A 25,493-nucleotide genomic window follows, 5' to 3' on the forward strand; every position below is an offset into this window, starting at 1 on the left:
CCTTTACGATGGGATATTTTACCTTTTCTGCCACGCCTATAAACCGATAGTTTTCCCACTGTGAAAAGAGACAGCTACTGTCTACCTACATATATCACAGGTATTTGACCGGTATTTAGATAATATCACATGCTTAGCTTATAAACCATCAAGCGATAATCAAGATTATATGTCCGAGAAGCTATGATGCAATCTCAAAATAGGTATCGCAAAGGATACACCAAATTCTAGTTGGCGAATCCCTGGGCTACTAAAAATCTAGGGCGGAAAGCTGTAACTATCAGCTGTCAAGCGTCGGTTATATTCTTAGTTTTTTTCGTGTAACCGCGCATCCTTGCAGTAACGTACATAGCATTTTAATCACCAGTTCTACAATCCTCACATGACTTGGCTTACGATAATTGCTAGATCCCTGGACCGTTGAGGCATAGCATAAAGAGCTGGTGCTAGGAAAAACGCAGTTTATATAATACTCAGGTATCATATTAACTAGGTATATATATCAAAGGACCTAGGTTCAAATACATTACGAACCATATTCTTTAAGGTAAAATATACCTGATTGATGTATTAGATTGGCCGAATTCTTAGCTTGTCCTCTCGGGGCTATAAACACACGAAAGAATGTATTGCCTCAAAATACTTTGCATCATAGATCTCGACTGTTAGATTGTTCGTCGTGTGAAGTAACAACGTACCAACGAGCTTGCTTCCGCCGTGGTTTTTGCTTAGATACAACGTAAACGTCATGGGCAACTAAAACTGTATCTTTTGTTTTAGGTATAACTATCGTTTAGAATCCTAATAGTATAGTAGTGCATGAAAAGAAAACTAGTTACCTATATAAAATTACGACAACAGTCTTTCTCTCTCACTATCATTAGTTCTAAAGTCAGCAGTAGTTTCTTCCTGAGAGCACAGCTATCACATGTTATCTACGGGTTATGGTATGTATGTATCATGTACCTTTTAGAGTAACTGAGAACAATGTCGAAACTGAATATACCATGACACATATTCTACAATATAGGGCCTGGAGTCTATATATACGTGATATGATTTATATTCTCCTTGAAGTTATCTGGTACGAAAAGGCGATTTCCGAATGTCACGTAGAAGGAATAATTATGAACCTAGGGTCAAGCATGTTTTCAACTTCGATAAAAGACGCGCTGTAAAGAGTTCCTCATGAGAATACAACGCCGCGTCATATATCAAGCTGCCGAGAATACTATACAAATCGAAGCAATGTAGTATTGTTTGCTGCCTTTAGCAAGGCCTCAAAAGAATAGCACGGTAGTCTGTATCTCAACCCATCCCTACGAATGAATCATCAAAGCTGGCACGTCCAGCTACACGCCCAGCTACAAGCCTTGCCAGCATCACCTAATGAGCGCTTTTGACCTGCTTCAGATCTCCTATAAGATGTCATAACAAGCAGCCAACCCAGAGCCGAAAAAGACTCAGCGCAGTCATAATTCCGCAATTATGCCGTCGTGACAACCGTCTTAAGGTTGCAAGGCCGGGCTTCCTGTCTCTAAAGGCAGAGAACCTCGTTCCACGTAACAGAAACACCCAGAAACGAAAGAGCGTATACACTGGAAACTCCAAACCACAAAGATCGCGGGTAGCTTATGCTTCGATCGCCTTATTCTTCTTCTTTTGCTCGACCTTGAGTAGTAGGGCACGGTTGATGTGGGGTAGAACACCACCAAAAGCGATAGTTGCACGAATCAGCGTGTCCAGTTCTTCGTCACCGCGGATGGCGAGTTGGAGATGACGAGGAGTAATACGCTTAACCTTCAGGTCTTTGGCGGCATTCTACGAGGATATTAGTTGGTTTCCATTCTTATATGGTAATCGGTGGAACCAGAAACGAGGCAGAGTTTATGCAAGTATAGTGGCAACGTGACACAGGGAAAACAAAGAGGATGACTCACGCCTGCGAGCTCAAGGACTTCGGCAGTCAGATACTCGAGAACGGCTGTAACATAGACGGCAGCCTTGGCGCCAACGCGCATCTTGTTCTGTGTGTTTTGCTTCAAGAAACGCTTAACACGACCACAGGGGAACTATGACGTTCTGTTAGCAAAACTCGACTACAAGAGCAGTATATCTTTATCATGATTAAAAAAGCGCGGTTGCAGATGTAAGCCAAATAAAAGCAACAGTGCACTGGGTCTTAGGAAAGAGAAGAGTGCCAATATCGCATCGCATCGCATTGCATGCCCCCGAGTATTTCGATGAGTTCGGTTTATATACGTAAGGAGATGAAGACGAAAAATATAATCAGCCCAATGACATCCGCACAGCTCCATTATGACCGGGTATGGAACTCGTTATTATAATACAATCCCAAGTGGCGGTTGGACAGTACGTGTTGTGTAGAAAGAGGTGCGTGTCATTCTGCGAATCGAGGGGTACGCGGGCGATATCGACGGGAGCTCGATGTTGCGGAGACATGGGCATCTCCACAGACCAGACCGGTAGAAATAATCGCGATGCGTTAATAGTATATGACAAAATAGCATCTTACCTGAAGTCCAGCACGAGCAGAATGGCTCTGCTGCTTCTTGGGAGCTTCAGCAGCCGAAGTCTTCCCGCCCGAACTCTTGCCGCCAGATGATTTGCCTTTTCCACCAGCCATTGTTTATACTAATGTGGGCGAAATCGATATTTTATTAATGCTAATAAAATCGAACGGGTTTCGGCGCGACGAATAAAAGATGGTGTCGGTTTGGGGGGTGGATAGTTGAACTTTCGCGTCGGGTTTGTTTGTCGGTGAAAATTGTTTTCGTTGTTTGTGTTTTTTATTATTCGGAGGCGCTGGAAAATCGAGAGGCGGCGCGGTGTAGTTGGAAGGGGCGGGCTATATTGCAGGCGGGTTGGGGCGGAAAGGAAAGCTGTGAGCTACCTGTAGTAGGCTGCTGCTTGCCTATTTGGATTGACTCAATGCTCTATTGCAGTTGATCAGGCTGTGTTATAGGCACTGAAGCACTGAGGTAGGCATCAAATCTTGCTTCCAGAAGCCCCGAGGGTAGAAAATGACCCCACCTTATAGCGCCTAGCTTTTCCATGACACTAAGCCTTATCCAGCTACGACGTGACTGCCGGTAAATCTCCGGCTATCATCATCAGCCGCTTGGTTAGAGAAGAGGGTTGTCTTGATGAATGTCAGGAAAGTTATTAGAAGAGGGCTACACCAACTAATGTAGACCGAAAGGCAAAAAGGGAGCAGTAATCACTTCGTTGACATACTCACATTATTAGAGCAGTTATAAACTACCCGGAGTTGAGAGGTGCGAATGTGACGAAGCATCAATTACTTGCAGTAGACCAGCAAGGTTAGGTAGTCAAGGGGATGTCGGCATGAAGTTTGACGAAGAGCGACGGCAGCGTACATGCCGCATTTTAAACCGTGTTAGTGCCATTTTTACACTTCCGATTAAAGTAGGCGACTAAGACTCCAGATTCGAAGTAGTCCAAAGCGATGGAGGAAGTGCTGCGTAAAAAGGATCACGCATAAGAAGGTAGACTTTGATATTGGAATGTAGATTAGCTGTGGTCGTTTGGATGGAGATCTACGTCAATCCGCTAGCTTCCAATAGGTGGAAACCCATCAGCCGAAGCAGTGTGGCTTGCATTAACTCCACAGCCACACGATCCTTGTTTTTTAGAACCTTGGAAGTATCTATGTACCAACCCACCAGTTACCTACACCACCTTAAATGCAACTCTCAGATAATCTCAAAGAGAATCCTATTACCAAGGTAAACAACTAAGGGCTTATATGCCATTCCTGGGAGATAGGAAATGGTATATCACATGCATTGAGTGAATGAATTAGAAGAAAACTTTAATAGAGCTAGGTACCTATTATAACTAGTAGGAAAGTAGAGAGACTGGCAAGATATAACTAACAGTAGTTATACAAACTTAAAAAGTGAGCATATAATAAAATTCAATGTAAGCCTATATAGTAGTGAGGAGAGGTGTTATTGTTTAGGAGATACTATACTTCTGATTCTTTATATATGAGATTGGAAGGCTGTACCTAAACTTCAAGTTTCCTCATTGCGGCAAACATGATAGACGGCCAACTTTAATCCTTTTTCGTAAGGCTTTAATAACCATAATCTACATGTGCTCATCCAACATATAGTAACTTCTACATATTATAGATTACCTGTTCCGTTGTTCTCGTACACAAACTGTCACATCCGATCTATTACCGGCAAGGAATCCCCATTAACCGAGTGGGAAGGACTGTTATTAGATACGATACCTAGAGTGTAATTAAGTACATAATAAATTCTATTGTTGACAGTGACTTCCGATATAACATACGTTTAAGTTACTAGGCACCCAATATCTAACAGTGGTGAGAACCTTAGGGTAACACTTTCTATAACTTTTACTTTAATCCGTACGTAAACTATAAACAGTCACTCGAAAGGAATAATGCTAAGTGTTACGAATGTCATATAAAATCCCGTTTTCGAAATCTAAGACCCTAATTTTGGAGCGTCTTGTACCGCCTAAACCAGGCGATTATGACTAAAATAGCCAACTTCCGAGTAGTACTTCCCTTTTGGGTGTAGATTGGGATTATTTACTCAGGGTCCGTACGGATCTATTTGGTGTCATGTATTCAAGTTTACCCTGGAGCCGTACACCATGCACTTTGTGTGTAGCTTAGGTGGTCTTACTAGCTTCGTTGTTGATAGCTACCTCATCCCAAGTAACAAGGTCAATCCTGCCGTCGTCGTTATGGTTAGACGGAAGAAAGCTAGCCTTAGTACTCCTATTGGGGCCGTTGCGGTAGGAACGGAACGTCTATGAATGCAAACAAATCCTGATGGGGATGAAGCCCCCTAATAGTTCGAGCAACATTATAATCCGCGATTGTTTAGTCTCGCATCCAGTATCAGCAAATTACTCAAGAACCGCTCACAACAGGACTTACACTTTGGTTCTTCGTACGTCTATCATCATGATGCTTTTGAACAATCTTGCTGTTGCAATAGTTTTATTTTCTTTTTCCTTTGAGAGCTGTGCCTGTCAACACGGATAGCACTAGCACCCCTGACGACACTAACGGCCTCGCCTGGACTGTATTTTTAAATAAGAAGGGTTCGACCCTTAATAACAAGTAGGTTAAGTTGTGCCCATAGGCCGACACGCCGTTAGGTAGCATAGTCGTGGTGGATGATTCGTCACCCGCACTCATGGCCAGCTTGCGGGGCGGCACGCTGTACGGTGCAGGACAGGAACAACAAGCTGCACGACATAGGGCTAGCCGGGTTCCTAGACCTAAGTTCACCAACGCCTCATCGCATCAGCAAGTTTGACTTCTTGTTCGCTAGTATGACTGAATCCTCCGATGGTGGTACTATATTCAACTCTATAAACGCCAAGTGGAGTTTTATCTAAGTGTAGAACGCAGACGTATACGCCCATAGGCTCAATCATGACTTCATTACCGAATCAATAGGCTTTTTTTGGACGTGTCTAGAGAGTGCCGAGGGTAAGGAGTTGCTGCTACAGACACTACTTCGTAACAAGCTATTCGGGAGAGCAATGGGCTAACCCTGGATTCGGGAGCGTGTCGGTTCGGGTCATCGTGAAATCTAGTAAGGAGGAGGATGGCTGGATTGTTTGATAAGACATAGTCTTTAATGGCTGCAGTGCTTCACCTGTGGATCGTGTAAAAATTGAAAGAGAGGTTAGAAAGTCTGCCTAGTTTCCGTAGAAGTAGGGAAGTAACCTATGATCGGACTCGTGGGATTGGATATTTGATTCGTAGTTTGGTGTAGCCAACTAACTTGTCATCCCCTTATGAAATAAGATTGGCCCACCAATGATCCCCACGATTCCGGAATCAGGCAAGCCACCTGATATTATAGTGGAAGTTGTAAATTTTGGGATCGCATAGTTTTGTTCTTATGTCCTTATTAACCTTCGTTTATAGTAATTGTTAAAGCAACCAATAGAATTTAACATGCGAATGTAGTTAGCTAGGTTGGTGCATAGTTTAGGATTGGGTAAGAACTAACGATTTTGTTTATTTAACGGCGACTTGGAGTTGTACAATCTTCGCCAATTAGATAGAGAAGTAGGCATCATGCTTGAAGCTAATGTTGAATGTGCTACCGGCTGTGGATGCAAGATGCCTATTCAGATCCTGCTGGGTCTCTCTATGCGCGGAGAGAATTCATCACCGATTTATCATGTAGGACAGCTAGAGACATCGCATTCAAGAAGGTTGGAGGATGGACAAACATATTATCTTCTCCCTAGGTACTTGAATGAGTTAGATTCTAAATATGTTTTAGGACCTTAGTCTACCACTGCAGATTGTATTTAATTAGATGCTGTTTGCCAGAGTTTAGCTTAGAGCTTTTGATAGAGCCCGAATTGGTGAACTCTAACTCAATAGTCCCTATTAACGTATTACCGAAGGTTTGTTCGCTCGTTGCGAAGTGATTAGAGTAACCAATTTTTTTTTTTAAATTTGAGGAATGAGTTTGTCATCAGGTAGGTAGGTTACTAGAATGTACGACCCGTGAGATGTAGCAGTGGGCTGTGCTACCTAACCCTAGGAAGCTTAGCAATATTCCCTAGTGTCATAATGTAGCTACTCCCATAGAGTGCTTATACTCGGAAACGTCCCAATGTCCTAGGGCTAGACATATCTAAGGTAATCATAAGCCGTTGTACACACCGAACTAGTGTTGGAAGTACTGGTGTTAAATCGAATTGAACAATCAAAAGATAGTGTTAACTTTGTAGCTTGTTCGACATCTAAAATACCTGGGCACTACCTAAATATTAGTAGATTCCATGTGTATCAAGGTCTATTACTCATCCTTGTTTCAACAAGATTATCAATTATGCTGTCTTAATACCCAGATTCAAAGTTTAGTTCCTTATATCGCCCTAACACTTTACAATGAAGATAGTTAATATGAGAGTTTATATCAACTACGACGAATCTGAAGGACCGCTTTGATAGCTTTCTGCGCCCATTAATTTCGATCAGGGGTTATGGAAAAACCCGACGAATAATATGGCAGACTAACTAGTCCGAATAAACTATGGCTGCCTGTACTCATTTCCATGCTTCTTGCCCTTACCTGCTTGTCTAAGTGCTGCTACATGCCTTACGTAGAAGTGGAGAATCAGCTAAGTCTTCGCGACAGTTGGGTAGCACTTCGATGAAGTAATGTGATAACTAATAGCTCTATGGTATAAAAGAGTTGCCATGAGACAGACAGCGGTACGGTATATGTTGGTATATTTAGTTTGCTTTAATGGAGGAACCCATTTTCCGCGAGATTGGTTTGGGATGCGAGTGTTAATCTTGTACTATACGTGGTAGCATATGAAAAGGGGTCTCACCTTGTTGGAGTATTCGCTAACCCGGAACACAACCGATGGTCTAAGATATGAGTAAGAATGATTTATTGCCTTGGCAAAGAAATTTCTGAAGAAGTATTTATTCTTTGTGTCTCGCTCCTACGGGAGACCTTGGTCCGAGACGAAGTCCTTTGTAGCAATCTATGTATAGAACGTGGCAAGTTAGAAATTCTCCCTGCTGTGACGATATCGTTTGGAACGTCGAAATAAGTTCATGGGAATCCTTTAAGAAAACGAGAGGGGAAAGGAAGAGTATGGAAACTTGCCGATTGGATGACTGACTCGACGCTATTTTCGCGTTGTCAGCTCCCGAGACACAAAGCTTAGTGTTTCCCCCACTGAGACCAGGAAACGGGACTATCAAATTTGATATCATCTTGACTACACTATGCGTGATCCTTGTTGGTACTATTGTATTACGGCATTGACAAGCAGGGCGTAACAGAACTGCATCTGCTCTTGATTACATACTTAAACATCCTGGGTGTCGATACTCAAGTTGTTCTACTTATCGATACATTCAGGGGCGGCGCTTCGGCACGACGTTTAAGTCGCTAGTTATCCATACAGCTACAAAACATGGTTGTCGTACGTTGACGGTAAAGAAAGCTAGCTAGGTAATTATTATCGTTTCTGCAGCGATATCTTAGAGCTGCATCCAACTCGATGGGAACCGGCCTGACTCAAGTTTTGGATCGGCGTGGCAAATCGTTCTCTGCTGTTCTTGGGATAAATCCCTTTCTTCACTTTGCGGACCCAACTTCCACTACCTGTTAGTCTTCCGTAGGTCGAATGGACTTTGGGGCGGAGTAGTTGATTGATCTGTCGGGGCTCGGCATGGGTAGTCCTTTATGGCTAGTCGTAGTAACCGGGAAATCGTACCAGAGGAAGACGTGCCGTAATTAACTTACCAACGACTGTTAGGGATTTAGAACGTCATTGATGTGACACTAGGTAAAAAGCCTATGGAGTAAAGAGGCTGTGATAGGTATGAAAAGAAATGACGCAGACCTGGTAAAGGAGAAAACCTACGTAATTGAGGATTGTTGTAATGGATGGAGATGAGTTCCAGAATATGCCAAGATTCTAGGTCCCATTGAGAGTTGCTTCGATTTTCTCGAAATAGACGTAGAACTGTCTCTGATTTGCTGGGCACACTGCCACAGTGAACGATCATTTCGAATTCTTAGGGGTTCGACCGGGGAGGTTGGGGCCATTTTGCGATCTGATCTTAGAACGAACCCTGGGAACTGGGTACGTGAACGCACAGACGAGCCGGCAGGCTGGAGAGTTGATAGGCCGAGGAATACCTACCGTGGATATCGAAGGATGCCAATACCATGGAAACAAGACGATAGGGACATTCATTCGCTTGTTCTAAGTCTTATACATACATACGAAGCAGAATAGAGACTCCTCTATTTGAGCAAGTAGGATGGATGCTTTGCGGCTCGATAGGTAAGATTGGGCATTGCTGTCCGCATAAGATTAGTTCGAAATGATGTCTCATTTCGTTAACGCGCGGGGAGAAGCTGCCATGGTGGGATTGCGTATTAAGAGAACTCGTGAATGGTGACATCGCTGCATGTTGCGCCTCGCGTGTTAGGTACTGGCTGTACGTATCTCTGATCAGCGGCCATGCGATGCAGTGCTTGTGATCTACATGAAATGAGTGCATCAGGCACATTCCATCACCAAGATACAGGGTCATAAGGGAGTATATTCAACACCTGCCGGGGGTTTAATATGTCAAAATTTGGGCTGTAACGTTAATCTGATCCGGTTGGCGCTTCTGGAATTATTCTCGTAGGATAGAACCCGACTAAGATTTTAGGAAATGAATCGAATATACGGATCCGTACCTAAGTAGATAATAAGTAGGATAAGTAGGATTTTATACCTTTGGGGCGGGGGTCGAAAGGGCTGGATGGGAGGAAGGCCTGTGGTTGGGTCTCGTGTAAAAAATATTTTCTCGCGAATCTCAATATCTTACTCCTTGGAGGGAAAAGAGATTATTATTGGTGTCGTCTTTTGTCCCTATGCAGCCGCCGTTTTGGGGGATCTGTATAATCTTGACGCCACGCACGCATGCATGTTTCATGCCTTTGACTAATATGGCGGCCGTAGAGCCCAACTACTCGTAGTAGAACTCCACAAACCTCCGGCAAACTATGCAAATACGACCAAACCACCGTCATTAATATAGTTAATAGATGGCTGCCGCGTCTATGTATATGTGTTCTATATGCTATATATCTGCTGAGAGAGCAAGATGAAAAGGTCACTTGACGCTGTGTCGAAAAGCGGAGCGGTTGATAAAGAGGGTGTGATGCGAATGTTCACGAGGCTTCTAATTTGTATCTTAAATTTGTGTCTCGCTCGGTAGCCTTGTCCCGTGATAAGACCCGCTGTAAAGGAACCGCTCAAGGATGTAACACTCGAGATGACCAATGCGTCTAGGAGCAGGGCCTTCTCAGATGGTTTGTGTGGACTTTGTAATAAACCAGTCTGATAATACCTAGGTAAGCTACACTAGTGTAGATAAAATGTGTACGGGGCCACATATGTACATAGCTTAGGTGGGCTAGGGGAACAATGCTGGTGATACTGTGTAGGTAGGTTTAAGTGAGGCAGGTATCTGTCTCGGACCCGGCGGCGAGTTTGACTACTGGTTACTGGTAACGAGTAACAACAATATAGAAAGGTCTGTTGGATATGCAACATGTGTATAGATTTGTTATTTTAGACGCTATTATGCCTAGATTGGATATAATCGTATCAAATATTCGATGCTCTATTCGGACTCGATGTTGTTGATGATGACGATGGTTGTTGATGAGGGAGCCGATCCTGTTGCCCCGTGCCTCGTACAAGGAGGTAGACACATTTTTATGCCTGCCACTTTACACTAGGGCTACTTTATGTGTACCTAAGGTAGATACCTCATTGTACATAGTGTGCTAGTGTCCGGATTAGTGCACCGCATTTAATGTAAGTGATGCTAATATACAGTATATCGCGAGCTTGCGCTGCACTGTGGGAAATGGTAGACTTAGGGGGTGTGAGGATGGCCTAAGCGTTCCGAGGAATAGGCCAATTTGAGCTCCGAGCACAGTATATAATTTATTTAATTTTATATACGCATGTTCACGTACCTCGTACTTCGTAACTTGGCTAGTGAGACTTTTCCCCTTTGAGCCCCCCTAAGCTGGCAGCGCAAATTGATAGCATGAAGCGCAAGCACGGTACATACTCCTTATCACCGCTAAGCCAATAAATTTCCTTTTGGGGTTTTCTGGCATTGTTTTTTTCCCATCAACCATCCGCGATCCACCTTCTACCCATTAGCCCCCCATCGCCCCTGGGATCTTCTCGAGTGCCAAGTTTCCATGCCTTGCTCTGGAAGAAAAAAATCTAGCTGGACATATTTTTCGTCTTCTCGAAATTCTACAATACTACCTAATAACTTATCATATTATCTATCCGATGATCCTCGCTGCCTTCTAAGGCGTATTGCCATAATCCATTCCCCTTCTCTTTTCCCTTCTCCTTTCGCCATCATCTATCCCGCGGCCTCCTCCGGGTGGTACCTCCTCACTCTCTACTCGGGCTCTGATTGGTCTCTCAGTCTTTGTCTTGCTTGTATCTCATTCAGCTACACCCAGATTTCAACAGCCACTTAAGAGCAACCCCAAAACCGATTACACTGGTTACCTACTTGTTACTTGTGGGCAATTCCAAAGCTGATACCTAGCTTTCTTCCGCCCTTCGACCAACTATCATTACAACATCTTTCCGTCTCAACTTGATAGGCACCGGCTTCAGTTCTACTTCGGTCAGCTATCCAATCTTATCGCTACTTACTCCTTCCGCCGAGGCCTCTAGCTGTCCCCCCTGGACCCGAGAGGTTCCCCGGTTGATCCATCACGCCTTACGTATCCTCATACCCTTGCTTACTTTTTTACTACCCCCCTAAATAGCCAACTTGGAAAGTCGGTTTATTGGACCTAAACTCTTCGCGCGTCGCGTGCAAACACTGCTACTATTTCTATCTGCTACCTGATCGCTATAAACTTACTTATCTGGCCATAAATTATTGCTTGTTATACTTTTACGGCGAAACTTTGCGGTCAGGACGAGTAGAGCTTTTGGAGGGTACTGCTGTCGTCTTCTGAAATCCCAGGTTAGCCCTTGGTTTATCTGGTGGCCTAGGAAGAAAGTAAAAATTAAAAATTAAAGTCAAGGAAAAGAAAATCCTAACTTACCTAGGTTGGGGGGTCCCTGCGGTCAAGCCCGCAATTCTTCGCCGCCTTTTTTTCAACCTGCCTTTGCTGCAGGCCAATTTTTTTCTCCACCGCATCAACTTCAGGACAGGCCTGAGTCCCCTTTCTAGAGAGGTTTAGGACCTATCATATATAGGGAGATTTGGCGACCTGGTGCTCAGGAGTCAACTATTCGGTATTTGAGCTGCGTGACGGCATACTACCCGACCTAATCTTCGTTTCGGCTTCTTGCATTTCTACTGCACAGCCAATCCTGCCTAACTTTTCAGCCAACCAGCCATAACTTGTCGCTGCTCCTTCGACCGACTCTATTTACCTTCCTGTCGATTTTTACGCACGAGTAACCCTCGTCTCTGCAAAGGAGTACGGTTCCCACGACGGCGCTTTGTCTTGTGCTCATCCTTTCCTCGGAGACTAAAAGCAGAGGCCCTGTGCTCTGATACATTACTCAACTAGGCGTTTCCGCCCGTTTATATACGTGTATAAAGGGAGCTGCAGCCTGCTGGCTCCCCACAGCAGCTGCACCAGCCCTCAACACTATTGTGGCAATTATGAATCAACAACAGCAACACGATATGTATTACGATTATTCCACGACGGCAAATAGGTCGCCTGGGTCGACAAGACAAGGTTATGCTACTGTTGGCCTACCCTCGGGCCTAGGGGGTAACCGATCTGGTCAAAGACCTCTCGAATCTCTTGGCCAGCAAATGACATCTGGTTCGATATACGGACACGATGACCGCCTCGGCGGCGCGACCTATGAACCTCTATCGAGATTTGATCGCGTTGCACCAAGCGCAATGCAATCCGGTTACATGTTGGAGAATAGCCAGACGTGGGGCTATAATGGCGGAGTAGCCACCATGAACGGCCCCATGAATGGCAACGGTCGGTTAGCGGTGAGAGCTGTAAATCGCCGAGCTGCTTTACCTACGGTGAGTGCCCCTTTCGCGCACATTAACAATGACCGGGACTTTGCTAATCGAAGATTCCCTTTCAGACATGGACTGATCAATCCGGATTGGGCGTTCATTCGATGCCTCAGCTATACGATCCAAGTATGTCGATGAATGGAAATGAACATGACCTGTCAAATATGGCCGGCGCCGCCGCGGATTCTCGAGGAATGATGGCTACACCCGGCGCGTCCGATTCCGAGCAACTTATTCCTACGGCTATCGTGATTAAGAATATCCAGTTCCAGTGCCGAAAGGAGATCCTCCAAGGCCTCATGGCTTCTATGAATCTCCCTCAGCCATATGCTTTTAATTATCATTTCGACAAAGGTGTATTCAGAGGGCTAGCCTTCGCCAACTTCTCGACAGCTGATGATACTGCTATTGTAATTCAAAAGATGAATGGTTTGGAAGTTATGGGTCGCAAGTTGCGCGTCGAATACAAGAAGATGCTACCGCAGGATGAGCGTGACAGGATTGATCGAGAGAAGCGTGAGAAACGAGGCCAGCTCGAAGAACAGCATCGAGCGCCGCTTCCTATGCATCAGCAGAGCGCTCTGCAGGCTCTTGGTGTCAGCGTCAACAAGCAGCCAAGTAATTCGCCTCTACGTAAGTTTTCCACGCGCTTCTTAGGTATCTAAGGTGTCATTACTAAATTCTGTATTTGTAGGCGACGTCGATTTGAACGATCCTGCAACTCTCGAGTTTTATACACAGTTGACCCTATTTAAGAATGATCCAACTCGTGAAGTTCATATCTTCTCTCCTGATGTTGCCCCCGAACAGCGCCGACAGATACATATTCTCGCCCATAACATGGGTTTGGAGCACAGGTCCGTCGGGGAAGCCGATCGAAGGCAGATCCAAATCATGAAGCGGCCGCAGAATTCTCCTCCTGCTCACGCCCAGAGCCAATTACCTAATGTATCCTGGGAGGACCACCGACGCGGGTTAAGCCGCGCCGCTACATATGATTTTACAGAATCTCGCATAGGCTCCAGTGCTTATCATGCGCTGGGTAGGCAAGGTCCTACGCTGGAACTACCAGGCAGCCCAGACAATGGAATACCGAACAACCTCAGGGCGGCTAAGAGCTTCGCAGACTTACGCACGCACAGCCCGAGCCCTGCGCCTTCTGGTTCAAGCTATGCTGGCCTTGGAAATGGCCTCGGGGCCCGTTATGGTGATTTTTCCCAAAACTCGCTGACCACGCCGCCCAATTTAACCCCGACATCAGGTCAAAATGCTACATCGAGTACCGACGCTTTGTTGGCGGGAAATATGAGTTCTATGAACCTAGGTTTCGATTCGAACGGCTCTCACATGCGCGCTAGGGAAACTCCAGGGGCCATTGGAAGCCAAAGACCGGGAGCTAATGGTCAGGCAAACCGTAACGCCCCTGACAGGCAACCACGCGGCCCAGAATGGGGAGAAGCTGGTCAAGGTTTTGGCGGACGAAGTCGTGGACACATGCAGAGGGGTAGCGGTTAGTATTTACGTTCGGCGCTCTTGGGCCATCCATTACTAACTAAGGCTGTGTACAGATTCATCAGATGCAGGTCGCAGTACTGCGCGTTACCATTGATCCAGCTTATTACTACTTAATGCGAGAAGCTGGCTGCGGTACGGAACAGCAGTGACCCATCAATTGTATGGCCCCCGCACTCTTCGCTCAGTCATTTATTTACCGGTGCGATGATAATGCCGAGTTTCCCATCACTACCTTCTGGAAAGCTAAGAAAAAAAAGTCCTCGCTTTCAAACCCTATCATCTGTCCAATACGCCTTCCCTATGAGCGTTGGATCTCCGTCACAAGCATAACACAACGAGAGACGACTTATGACATAGACATATTCCCTTCATCGATTTGACGCTATGCTTCAACCCGTCGCAGCACGATTTTTACACCTCGGTTAACGGTTGGACTTGCATTATTGCGTTTTGAATTTCTTTTCCGTCTCGTTGTTTTGAACTAATATCTTGTAATATGAGATTTGATTTTGGAATATTGTTTTATTCACCTTCCATCAGATTTTCTCCGGCCGTCCTGGATTGGGAAAGAACAACATACATATCATGGAGTTTGCGATGGTGAAAGGTTGCAGCGTTGCATGGAACCGAAATAAAAAAAGTCTAGGGGAACAATGAAGCACATCGTTCCATTTTACAATACCCTCTTCACGATGATCGACAAATGAACCATCTCTGGATACACCATACAGCAATTTATGGGCGACCATTAACGGCATCACGACTCGAACTCCTATACCCTCCGAGGTGTCTTGAGGTCTTGACGGCTTCCGAAGGGGGTTGTCAAGCCTGGAGAACCTCTTTACGATGGTTACGCTGTTATGACGCATATGCACATCACTAGATGGCAACGCGATGCTGGCTGGCCGACTAGACTGGGAGATCCCCAACTAATTTACTGTTCTGAAGAGCATCTACGGGGCGTCCCTGGCGATAGGGCCGGCATAGCTTCGGAGCGATTGGAAATGACGGACGAAGCGACGAAGACGAAGACAGCAAGATTAATTTCGCTGCTGAGCGAGGATTTGTTTTCACTGGAGGACAGAACAGAATGAGGGCAGACAGACGGAGCAGAAGAAGATCTGATAAAATTATTTGCATTTGTATATGGTTATCTCGCCACACGATCGATGCTGTATTAAGGTTTTTCGCTTTCCTTGAACCACTTATCACCGCGACCTCGGCTCGGCGTAGATTCAACTCACTATTTCCCGACTATTCATTTATAGCTATTAACGGTGAAGAAGCATTGTTGAGGAGGTAGTCAGGATAGTAAGGGTTTGGATAAGGGGAGAAGGTCGGCGGAACGTGGAGAAACACTCGCTATAGGCGCTTTGCTGCAATACAAAAGTACTTGATCGCTTTCAATGTTGGAAGTCTTATTCGTGACTGGATAGCGCGGCGGGCTCGTGTTGAAGATAATAAGCATGGATTGAGGCTGAATTTGTCAACGTCGCTCCGCGAAGAAATTATTCTAAACTGAGAACTACCGAGCTCCAGTGCTCTTTTTGACACTTTCGAACTTGAGGTTGGCTAGGGTGGACCAAATGAAGCCCACGGTGTCTTCATCACTTAGTCGGTGAGTTTAGTTAATTGTTTACAGAGGTACCATCCTCCAGCGTACGATACCAGGCGAGCAGGTCATACTACCCTCGATGCCAATACTTCCACCCATGTTTTGACTGGTGGCTATGGCAGACCGGAGGACATCGGCAACGTCAGTGCCACCAACATAGACCTGGTCACTAGACGGCGGTGTCGCAGGCTGGACTTGGAAGCTGCAGTCGCCCGACACGAGGAGCGTATTGAACTTGTCGGTAGCATAGTCCGCCAGGAAAAAGTCCCTTGGTGAGGTGAGCTGGGCGTTACGTAGGGAGGCGCACGAGTCGAGCCAGGATGCCGATGGTGACGAGGCAGAGGCGACGGACTGGAAAGTGCTGGCGCCGCAATAGTCGGATGGTTGTGAGGTTTGTGCGTACCACGCCCAGCACGCCGGTGGGTTTATAGGGGCCTCGGCATATTTATAGAGCCCACAGGTTTGCGAAGCGCCGCGCGGTGCTGGCGATGAAGGCGAGCTGATGTGCGAGCTGGCTGGGCTTGTCGGAAGGCTCACGGTTGTGACGGGCATGATGAGGGAGGTGAGGATTTGTTGAAGGCGCATCTTGAATTTATGTATTGGAATATTCTATTACTGTACTACGTGGCGGTGCTGTGTATTAATTTAAATTGGTTGATTATAAGATTGGCGATATTAAGTATTAGGATGGGAGGATATTTAAGTAATATATGCTATAGGAATTTTCATCCATAATCTTACATACCAAGGTACCTAACTAATAGTTAAATATCTCTTATATAACCAGTCAAGTCAGTCCGAAAGATGATCGGCCGAAATAATATGAAATATGCCAACGTGATCACTTTAGGAGCGACGATATGGCCCCTTCACCTCCTCATCTCACCTTGTCGCTGGCCTCATGGCCCCTGGCTAGCATCGATGCACGGGATCGTCACACAAATCAATACTATGTAAGTTCGGAGAATAAAAAGGTTGGAGGGCATGTTGTGCGTCGTCCAATTAAAGACGAGATCCGACGATGACGGTCCTTGGTGCTCAATTCATGCTCGGCGGCTAAATAGTATCGGGCACATATTCGGTCGACGTCCGTTGGTCGGGAGCGGTGGGAATGGGGTCCAATAGTAGGAATCCTTTTTGCTTGGGCCTTTTTGCATCCGAGTCCCATGGGTTAGGTTTGTGTGTCCTTCACTTCCTATAGGGGGAAAAGTATATGAAGCATGTTCAGCTGCATGCCGAGCCAATCCTCTGGTCCCCGGGGGCCGGGGGCCGGGTTCAATAGGACATTTTCTTCTTTTCCTTTTTTGGGGTGAGAAGTGTGACTTGCATACCGGCCTGCATGACCTCACCGACATATTTTATCTTTCTAGTCGATATGCTCCATTCAGATAGAATAGGTTTCTGTACCTCGGGCACTTGCTAGGCTTAAATCCTTCCGAGACGTCTCAATCAGCCCCCATATCATCGTATATGTAAATGTAAAACAACCGATTTAAGAGAGGCGGAATATATTGACCGCATTCTTAAAATACCAGCCTGCCTACCTAATACTTAAAAGCTAAGACTAAAATAGCAATAGGGATATCACGGAAAACACATGCGCCTTATGCCATGACAGACGATCGGACCAGAGTATATATAGATATATTAGGTAGATTAACTAACTCCAGCTCATTACGCCCAACTTATACTCCAGATGACGACGATGCATCCACGCCGATTCGTGCTGTGCCAGAGTAGCCCCTGATCTCACCAAACTCGTACTTTAGCCCCATCTCATTGACGCGCCAATCTCTATCCTTACGCTTCAATATACTTAAGCCCTCAAACCGGCCAAGCATCCACGAATCACATACGTAGTACATGGCTCCTGCAATAGTACTGGGGTCGACAGGCATATGCGGCCACTGCAAGAGTCAGTAATCGGTTATACGCGTAGAGAATTAGGGACGACATACTGTAATAAAGAAGGAAGCAAGTACGACAAGCACCATGATACAGAGAATACCAACAGCAGACCACGTACAGACCTGGTGTAGGAGGAAGGTCTGTGTGACCCGGTAAGGAATATTGCTAAGGAAGATAGTTAGGAACTCGGATAGGATGGAAGTTAACGCAACAACGGCGAGGAAACCGTGGCGTCGCCGTACTGAGGATAGGAGTCCTGAGAATGCATTGGTTGGTGGCGCGAGTAGGATTGATCGCCGGGCGTGTTGGGGTGAACTGGCCAAGAGCTGATAGGGGCTTAGAATAGCGATGCCTTCATATGCCGTTAGCTTTGGGTTCTAATTTTAGGGTTATGAAAGAAGAAAGGGAAAACTTACTACTAAAGAACGATGCCCAGAAGAAACTGATAATAACACCGACAGCGGTAAACAAAAACCGTACTCCAAACGACTCGCTATCCATAAACCTCTCGAACGCTGTATCTCCACCAGTGTTGTTATAGTATAATATTAGACCCAGCAGCCCGCATAGAATAAATAAGAACAATCCCCGACCTATATACCCTAACATAAGAAAGGGCAAGTGATGCTTCGGTTTCGTTGGGGCCGCGTGATGATCTTGCGGCTCTTTTTCTTCACCCCCTATTTGACCCAGAGCGTACTTATTACTATACGCATTTTCGCATAGCATCACTCCGTACTCGACCGTCCCGTTCGCACCGCAGAAGTACCCCAATTTGAACCACCGATCCTCTAGAACAGACTCGAGGAGACCCTTAGGCATCTTGCCCGCGTCGATACCGGCAGGTAAGCTCGTGAACAGAAGTCGCACATCCGGGTTTAGCGACAGCGATGCCGTTCCACAGATACTCCAAGGGTTTGTGCTGATTCCAGAGCGCCACCGTGCTAATACTAGGATCAACATCAAGGTCGCGAGGCCCATCAACGCTAATAGTGCAGCCGTAGCCTTGGCTGCCTGATCGAACACGCTGAGCACATATGCGCAGTTGCTAGCATTTCCGCTGCCTGCAACGCACCCGATACCGCGCAAGTCAAACTTGACAGCTTCGGCGGAGATAGGGATTAGTAGCGCAGAGGCGAGCACAAGTATGGTCGTTAGGAACACGAGAGCCTGACCACCGACTAGCGAGCGTAGACTTGCGGCGATAGACTGTAAACCTGATGTATTCAGGCATAGCGATTCCCGACCGGAAGCTCCGCGGTCATGCGCCAGCTCGTGCCATGGTTGCAGGATCTTCGCGTTGACGTCGAGGATGCGGACAGGGATCGCTAGGGCGATGGCCAGGAGCGTAGGTAGGAAACTGCCAATGAAGTACTGCACGTGGTTAATATGGTAGACCTTAGTTACAATGTTACCGTTGTTGCCCTCGCTATTGTCCGATGGAGGAGGAATTATCGGGTATAATGTTTCTGTTGCGGTGGGCTTCCCGGTCGAATCCATCTGGCTTATGACGGAGGGCGTGACGAGCACGCTGGTTTCTTGTGTGGCTGTAGGTTGGCCTTGGGAGTTGGTAAGAGTGGTCGTTTGGGGTGTTGAGATGGGTTCCGGGATGCTCGTTGAAGTCGTGGTTACACCCTCTGAGTTCGTCGCAACGGTAACAATCGGCGTTATGAAGGTTGGTGTCTGCGGTACCGTCTCCGAGATAGTAATCATGCCGATGCCGCCGTGGTTTGTGGACGCCACGGACTCATATATTGATGTCGATCCAACATCGCCGTAGTTTGATTCTGGTATAGTTTCTGTCACTATCTTCGAGCCTATATCGCCGTAATTACTTGTCCCAGGTACGTACAGCGACGTAAGCGCCTCCTCCGAGATAGTGACGGGCCCACCGACATGGCCGAAGTCTTCCTCCGGCTTGGAGTAGGCTGTAGAAATATGTGACGTAGTGTCGGCCTTAGGCTTAGTAGTGTCCTGAGCCGGTGGCGGTGTTGTCGTTGGTCCCACTGGTTCAGTTATAGTCTGATCGCCGACGTGTCCAAAATCGTCTCCAGCAGGTGTTGCGACTGCTGTCGGCGATGTTTGCTCGGACGTAGGTGAAGACGTAGGGTCAGAGGCATTTTCGGCACGGCCGCCTAAAGGAGTATGTACGAGAATAGGCCTGGCATCTGTAAAGGCGATCCGAACGACCGTATAAGACGACAGCTCCTGAACTTCTCTTCTGCGAATTCCCTCGGTTAAGACGTTGAGATCATTGTTGAGAACAGGGAGGACATGTAAAGCCCAAACTATCAGCCCGACGAGGGTTGATACTACAAGTAGTAAACCAGTTAAGAACGGCCATCTAAGCGCAGACGGTTTGTAGTTGGGACGCTCTCGATCTATTTCCGGCGCAACGTCCAGAGTAGTCTCGCTATAAGTTATCATATCAGGCTTGTAGCCAGTTGGAACCTGAGTATAGTCTGTCCCCCTCCTAGACCACGACCGATCACTGCCATACTTGGGAAGACCCTCTTCCTCACTACTTGAACCTATCGAACCATCATAATGTCTTCTTTCATATGAGGGATCTTCACTATCGTATCGTCGTTCATGCCGTTGAGTCGAGTTATCATCGTACTCGTACATTCCATCAAAACTTCCCGAGCTCACATTCCGTGTATGCAATCGAGGTAGGGCATCGAACGCTACCCTCTCCGTGCGTGGCGCCGTGGTGATGTGCGACATGACGCCGTCTTTATTTAGTGATCCCTCGAGCGCCCCCGAATCATTGCCGGACAGATGTGTTATTATGTCCTTAAGAGGATGCCGTCAGTCCAAAAGAAAGAAAAAAGTCTCGTTCCCATTATGTTGTAGGAGGACATGCTTGTCTAATATCTTCCCGTTCGATTCGTGGCGGAGCGAAGCCATCACGACGCTACTGCTGCACTTCTACGGTACCGGGCATGGTTCTTAGGCCATCTATCGTAATCCTCGCCTATCCAAGGGGCTGAACAGCCTTGGCAACTTTCAGCTCTCCCACTTAAAGCCCAGATAGTGCCATGTCATGATGACATTGTCATCAGCTCCCATGTCTGCAAAGTAACCTAGGTAGCAAACCTGGTATGGGACCTGAGAAAGTAAATTTAGTTCACATAGCGTCCCGTCGATCAGCAAATTAGTCGAATGGCGCATGGTTTTGGATGCCACGACAAGGTGCGTCTTAGTCAGAGTATTTATTCATTTCGAAACCTTAGACCGGTATATTCATGGAGATCTCTATTCGAACGAATACGACCATCCCGGACCAATAGGATATTTGATAAAGAGCAGTCACTGCGCACTAGTAGTGGACGCCATTATCACGATATGTAACCCTGAATCGGCGTAAGATGTGTGCTAACTTAAAACAAGTCGCATTGCCTGACTATCAGTTGGGTCTGAGATAACGTGAGAATATTTAGAAAGGATATCGAATTGAGTGGTGTTTGATGATCGTGAGATTCTTGGCATAGAACAATTTGCGCTCTAGACTCAGTTCGGAATTAGTCATAAGCCGGTATTACCTTACCGAACGCCAAAGCGTAGGGCTGAATTCTGTCCTGTAGTTGAATTTCATTGATTGCCAAAGTCATATTCAGCTCTTTCTTAGGCGTTATAAATATCTATGATCCACCATAACACCATATAGAGAGCTTAGAAGATACGTGAGAGTTTCACAAGCCAATATTATAAACTAGAGACATCCTCTACTCAAAGCACGATGTCAACACATACCGCATCACCATTGAGATCATTGATCTTAGTTGAAGGCATCATGAAGCTCGCAGGGGGTTTGATGTTTATAATCTCACCCCAAACCCCATTGTCTATCGCAGTAGCAGCGCCCATTCCGCCCTCAGCTCTACTATTAAGCCGACTCCTAGGCACCCAGACTTTTACGCTAGGGATATCTATGCTGCTCGCATCCGCGAGAACACCAAAGGCCGCGGCGAGCAGAAGGATAGTTTATTGGACCGTATTCGCGAGGGATGCTACTTTGGTGACAGTACTCACGTCACAACTTTGGTTCGGGGACAACACTGACGTTCTGGGTTTCTCGCCAAAAGGATTACGTTCATGGCTCGCGGAGCTGATGCCCTTCTGCTTAGGCCACTTGTGGATTCTAATAACAAAACCCCATTGGTTTTGATAGTCATAAGCAGCCACGTTTGACGGAAATCGTGTTAATCACATGTACTAGGTAGAGAAGTACAAAGTCATCGGACATACTAAAGCGAGAATTAAGATGAAAGGGTATATTACTAGGCTATATATTACATATCGGTACTAATGAAAATACCTCATTACTCATTACCCCTGAAATAAATTCGTAGGCCTTCAGGTAGTTGTAATGCTCTTGTGCGAAGTTGTCTTCATAGGTACTTCTATTCAGCACTGAGATCCTCAGCGCCAGTGGGGTGCATTCAGAACGAACCCCATAAGGCACCCAGAGATGATACCTGCGCAGGGCAAAGTCAAGATCCAGCCTCCGTAGATCCAACCGATCATTCGCCAGTTAAGCGCCCGCCAGTCGCCATTACAGAGACCAACGCCGACGATGGCGCCCGTGATGCACTGCGTAGTCGATACCGGGAGTTCTAAAATTTTGTACAAGGTTAGAGAGTCTATTCAAATGGGTAGAGGTCTAAGCGGGTGTTCACTCACTAAGCCGAGTAGCGAGGATAATGGTAACGGCGCTCCCCAGTTCCATAGAGAAACCTCGAGAGGGCGAGTTCAACGTCAGCCGATTGCCAAGGTTAGCCATGATGTGATATCCATAAGTCCAGAGGCCAAGGACAATGGCGACACCGCCGAAAGCTAGAATCCAAAGGGGCACTTCAGGGTTCTTAGGCACCTCTCCTTGTTGCCAGATCTGATAGATTGTTGTAAAGGGTCCGATAGCACTATTGTGTGTAAGTAATATGTCTACGATGGAAAAGGGGCGGTAGACTTACTTCGAAACGTCATTGGCACCATGCGTAAAGGAAGCTGTACAAGCAGTCATAATCTGTAGGAACGAATACATGAACTCGGCCTTGTTGTCGTAGTGTGCTGCCCGGGCGTGTTGTTCCTCGAGATCCCCAGACAATACGTCCTTCTTCCTCTGCATGTTGACGATATCTTGATCAACACCGTTGAATAACCCTTTCTTAAGATACCAATACAGCATCGGGCCGGAATACCAAGAGAGTCCTTCGGGCTTAGGACCGACTAGCGACTTCTTCTCCGGGACGTTGGCAAGCTCCTCCGAGGCTGAGCCCGAGTCGGAGTGTTTTGAAGACTTCTTGACGATAGCATCTCCAATGTTGGCTTCATTGGCGGTCTCTTTGGAGCCAGCTGCCTCGACGTCGTTTCGAGCTAGAGCAGCCGCGCGTTTGGCTTCAAGCTCTTCCTTCGTGAGATGGCCCTCGTAAAAGTTGCGGATAGCACCCTGAAAATTCGATGGGGGCGGTGGGACTTCACCTCGCCTCAAAAGAAGAAGACCAAGGGGAATGTGGTACCATCGAAGTTCCCAATCCTCTTTGACGACCACGCGCCATAACCATGGCATAAGGAATATCGCAATAATACCAGCCCATCCAATACCGCTACAGACAATGACAGCAGCAAGTTCATTATCGTTCAAGTTAATGGTATACCCACCGCCCTTCCACAGCAGAAGCATAACTAAAAGCGACGCAGTAAACCCAAAATAAACGGGGACTAGGGCAAAAGCCTTCATGACGGGATCCTTGCGCAGCATGACTCCGTATTTAGTGATGAGAAATATGATAGAAGCGAAGATTGCCGAAAGACCGGGAGCAATGATCCAGGCAAGGAAGACTGAGACCACACCAGTATTGATTATCTCCGTGCCCACAGTACCAGCTGGTGCGACCCATGTGACATTGCGGGCTCCCACAGATGCGACTCCCATCCCGATGACGCCTCCCATGATGGAGTGCGTAGTGGACACGGGGAGACCTATCCTGGTGGCCAAAGTAAGCCAGACAGCGGAAGCGATAACGGCACAGACCATCCCGAGTAGGAGCACTTCCGGCGTGTCATTATATAAGGTAGGGCTGACGATTTTGGTTCGAATAGTATCAGCGACACGGGCTCCAACACCGAGAGCTCCTGCGAATTCCATGATACTGGCTCCTATCATGGCCTGGAAAAGGGTTAACGAGCGGGAAGCGACCGAAGTCGCCCACGAGTTGGCAACATCGTTGGCTCCTGTAGTAAGAGTAAGGTCAGTATCGGTACTTAAGGGTGCATTTGAGAACTGGTGTGGTAAGAGGCATACCGATATTCCAAGCATCGAGAAAGGCAAAGATTAAGCCTATGGCAAAGAGATAGTCATATTCAACTAACACCATCTTGCCTGGTAATATAAAGGGAATGTCACGAGTAGGACAAGTAAGGCTCCGTAGAGCTGAAGCTGCTGAGGGGGTTACGGGCTGTAACTCTAGAGAGGGGGGAACATATTATATATTATATACTATTATTTCCGCTACAATCGTTCTTGGCCGCCACCGAGCTAATCGGGGCCATGATCAAAACCATAATAGGGCTAGTAGGTACATCATTCGAAAGGCATATATGATGGAAGTGCCACCCATTGAGCCAGTAAACCTCCATAAATGTTCAGAACGGCGTGTAGGCCAATGCGAAGCCGCATGCATGCAACGTGGTTTTCAAGGATGGGTACAGCTAGGGAGGTCACTAATTTGATCGTGGACCGTATATCGCGACCGACGGAGTTGAGGAAGGGAGTGGGCTGAAAATTTTCGGTCAGTTCTTTTAGGTGTCTCCCGCGCGCTTGGCTCTTGGCCTTCTGAATATCTCACCACGTGTGGGCGAATTTTAGCGTTTGCCGAGACTCGCTATAAGAATTTGACCGAACGATGATGAAAAAAGAACAGGCAAGAATCTCCAATATTAATACTTACCATCCAGTTGACTTTTTCTATCGTATTTGTTCAAACCCTTGAATTTCCGCTGGTATGTGAGTACACTCGTACGTCAAGGACTCTATTCTTAATGAGCCCTAGACTAAGGTTATAACTTTATAAGGCCCAAGACGAATTACTATCATGTGTGAGGGACTGTTATGCAGTCCCTCTAGAGTTGCGTCGATCCATTTTATCAAGACAGCCAAGGACTGTGATATCTTCATTAAACCTGTTTACCCCTAAGTATTATTAGATTACAACTTACTCTAGGAATATTGAGCATGAATTCTTGTCTTTCATACATTTTGATAAACGGGCTCGAGGTTAACCCCTAATATCGATCGGTATAGTCCTCCGCGAGTCTATTAAACAGTGATTGCCAACAGACCAACATCGACTGCTGCAGACTTCCTTCGAATTTTCGGTTTATAGTGTCAGAACTAGTAATCAAAGCAATATGGCGTGGTCTTGGAGATCGAGTAGTCAAACCTGGCCAAGAATGGCTTTCTACTTGGCTGGGGCCTTGGCAGCTCTTTATACTTGATCAAGGGCAAAGAGTCGTTACTTTGAGGCTCTTGGCGGAGCCGCTAGCTACGACTTGGCAGCATGCCTAGACTTGTGCACCTGAGCTTATACTGACCCTATAGCACTTCTTATTGATCCCACGTGGGCGGTCGAGAGGCTAATATAGGACAGGACGGATCGTTTTAAAGATTAGGTATTATTATATAACACAGGGGTAGAACATCTTACACGCATTACGTTCCCAGGTAGGTTAGGTAGGTAGTTTTATGAATTACGTATTTTGAATACTTTCTCATGCGTGGAGGACCCAGAGGGTTGGTTGACTATGATCTGATGT

General features: G+C 46.5%; 6 protein-coding genes across 6 annotated transcripts; 2 read left to right on the top strand and 4 right to left on the bottom strand.

The window, feature by feature from the left end:
* Positions 1-1,057: 1,057 nt before the first annotated feature.
* F5Y00DRAFT_224327 (histone H2A.Z) lies at positions 1,058-3,285 on the bottom strand. The gene is made up of 5 exons (XM_048005985.1): positions 3,263-3,285; positions 3,055-3,163; positions 2,537-2,957; positions 1,941-2,072; positions 1,058-1,821 (listed from the first exon to the last, which is right to left on the bottom strand). The coding sequence occupies exons 3-5, from the start codon at positions 2,645-2,647 to the stop codon at positions 1,633-1,635; spliced, it is 432 nt and encodes a 143-aa protein (XP_047869957.1). The 5' UTR covers positions 2,648-2,957; positions 3,055-3,163; positions 3,263-3,285; the 3' UTR covers positions 1,058-1,632.
* An 8,418-nt stretch (positions 3,286-11,703) lies between these two features.
* On the top strand, positions 11,704-14,467 carry F5Y00DRAFT_65090 (uncharacterized protein). Its single transcript, XM_048013959.1, has 4 exons — positions 11,704-12,640; positions 12,706-13,270; positions 13,332-14,147; positions 14,206-14,467. The coding sequence occupies exons 1-4, from the start codon at positions 12,254-12,256 to the stop codon at positions 14,244-14,246; spliced, it is 1,809 nt and encodes a 602-aa protein (XP_047869958.1). The 5' UTR covers positions 11,704-12,253; the 3' UTR covers positions 14,247-14,467.
* A 1,154-nt stretch (positions 14,468-15,621) lies between these two features.
* F5Y00DRAFT_65101 (uncharacterized protein) lies at positions 15,622-16,486 on the bottom strand. The gene has a single exon (XM_048013960.1). It carries the CDS (start codon positions 16,350-16,352, stop codon positions 15,789-15,791), a length of 564 nt encoding a protein of 187 aa, XP_047869959.1. The 5' UTR covers positions 16,353-16,486; the 3' UTR covers positions 15,622-15,788.
* Positions 16,487-17,419: 933 nt separating this feature from the next.
* Positions 17,420-21,136, bottom strand: F5Y00DRAFT_224340 (uncharacterized protein). Its single transcript, XM_048005986.1, has 3 exons — positions 18,092-21,136; positions 17,726-18,027; positions 17,420-17,674 (listed from the first exon to the last, which is right to left on the bottom strand). Exons 1-3 carry the CDS (start codon positions 20,400-20,402, stop codon positions 17,453-17,455), a joined length of 2,835 nt encoding a protein of 944 aa, XP_047869960.1. The 5' UTR covers positions 20,403-21,136; the 3' UTR covers positions 17,420-17,452.
* Positions 21,137-21,243: 107 nt separating this feature from the next.
* On the top strand, positions 21,244-21,955 carry F5Y00DRAFT_224341 (uncharacterized protein). The gene has a single exon (XM_048005987.1). The coding sequence runs from the start codon at positions 21,418-21,420 to the stop codon at positions 21,844-21,846; it is 429 nt and encodes a 142-aa protein (XP_047869961.1). The 5' UTR covers positions 21,244-21,417; the 3' UTR covers positions 21,847-21,955.
* Positions 21,956-24,135, bottom strand: F5Y00DRAFT_224342 (phosphate transporter). Its single transcript, XM_048005988.1, has 4 exons — positions 23,983-24,135; positions 22,652-23,912; positions 22,362-22,600; positions 21,956-22,294 (listed from the first exon to the last, which is right to left on the bottom strand). Exons 1-4 carry the CDS (start codon positions 24,053-24,055, stop codon positions 22,101-22,103), a joined length of 1,767 nt encoding a protein of 588 aa, XP_047869962.1. The 5' UTR covers positions 24,056-24,135; the 3' UTR covers positions 21,956-22,100.
* Positions 24,136-25,493: the final 1,358 nt, after the last annotated feature.

This window comes from Daldinia vernicosa, assembly GCF_022497035.1.
Source record: "Daldinia vernicosa strain CBS 139.73 unplaced genomic scaffold F5Y00scaffold_2, whole genome shotgun sequence".
Taxonomy (NCBI): Eukaryota; Fungi; Ascomycota; class Sordariomycetes; order Xylariales; family Hypoxylaceae; genus Daldinia; species Daldinia vernicosa.

Coding starts and splice junctions, on each gene's coding strand:
- F5Y00DRAFT_65101 (XM_048013960.1), bottom strand. CDS start 16,352: ATGCGCCTTCAACAAATCCTCACCTCCCTCATCATGCCCGTCACAACC.
- F5Y00DRAFT_224341 (XM_048005987.1), top strand. CDS start 21,418: ATGTCAACACATACCGCATCACCATTGAGATCATTGATCTTAGTTGAA.
- F5Y00DRAFT_224342 (XM_048005988.1), bottom strand. CDS start 24,055: ATGGTGTTAGTTGAATATGACTATCTCTTTGCCATAGGCTTAATCTTT. Junction 23,913..23,982: donor TCTCGATGCTTGGAATATCG/GTATGCCTCTTA, acceptor CTCTTACTACAG/GAGCCAACGATGTTGCCAAC. Junction 22,601..22,651: donor GGTGCCAATGACGTTTCGAA/GTAAGTCTACCG, acceptor TACACACAATAG/TGCTATCGGACCCTTTACAA.
- F5Y00DRAFT_65090 (XM_048013959.1), top strand. CDS start 12,254: ATGAATCAACAACAGCAACACGATATGTATTACGATTATTCCACGACG. Junction 13,271..13,331: donor GCCAAGTAATTCGCCTCTAC/GTAAGTTTTCCA, acceptor CTGTATTTGTAG/GCGACGTCGATTTGAACGAT. Junction 14,148..14,205: donor ACACATGCAGAGGGGTAGCG/GTTAGTATTTAC, acceptor GGCTGTGTACAG/ATTCATCAGATGCAGGTCGC.
- F5Y00DRAFT_224327 (XM_048005985.1), bottom strand. CDS start 2,647: ATGGCTGGTGGAAAAGGCAAATCATCTGGCGGCAAGAGTTCGGGCGGG. Junction 2,073..2,536: donor CTGCTCGTGCTGGACTTCAG/GTAAGATGCTAT, acceptor AGAACGTCATAG/TTCCCCTGTGGTCGTGTTAA. Junction 1,822..1,940: donor AAGTCCTTGAGCTCGCAGGC/GTGAGTCATCCT, acceptor ATATCCTCGTAG/AATGCCGCCAAAGACCTGAA.
- F5Y00DRAFT_224340 (XM_048005986.1), bottom strand. CDS start 20,402: ATGTCGCACATCACCACGGCGCCACGCACGGAGAGGGTAGCGTTCGAT. Junction 18,028..18,091: donor CTGGGCATCGTTCTTTAGTA/GTAAGTTTTCCC, acceptor CGGCATATGAAG/GCATCGCTATTCTAAGCCCC. Junction 17,675..17,725: donor TTGCTTCCTTCTTTATTACA/GTATGTCGTCCC, acceptor TGACTCTTGCAG/TGGCCGCATATGCCTGTCGA.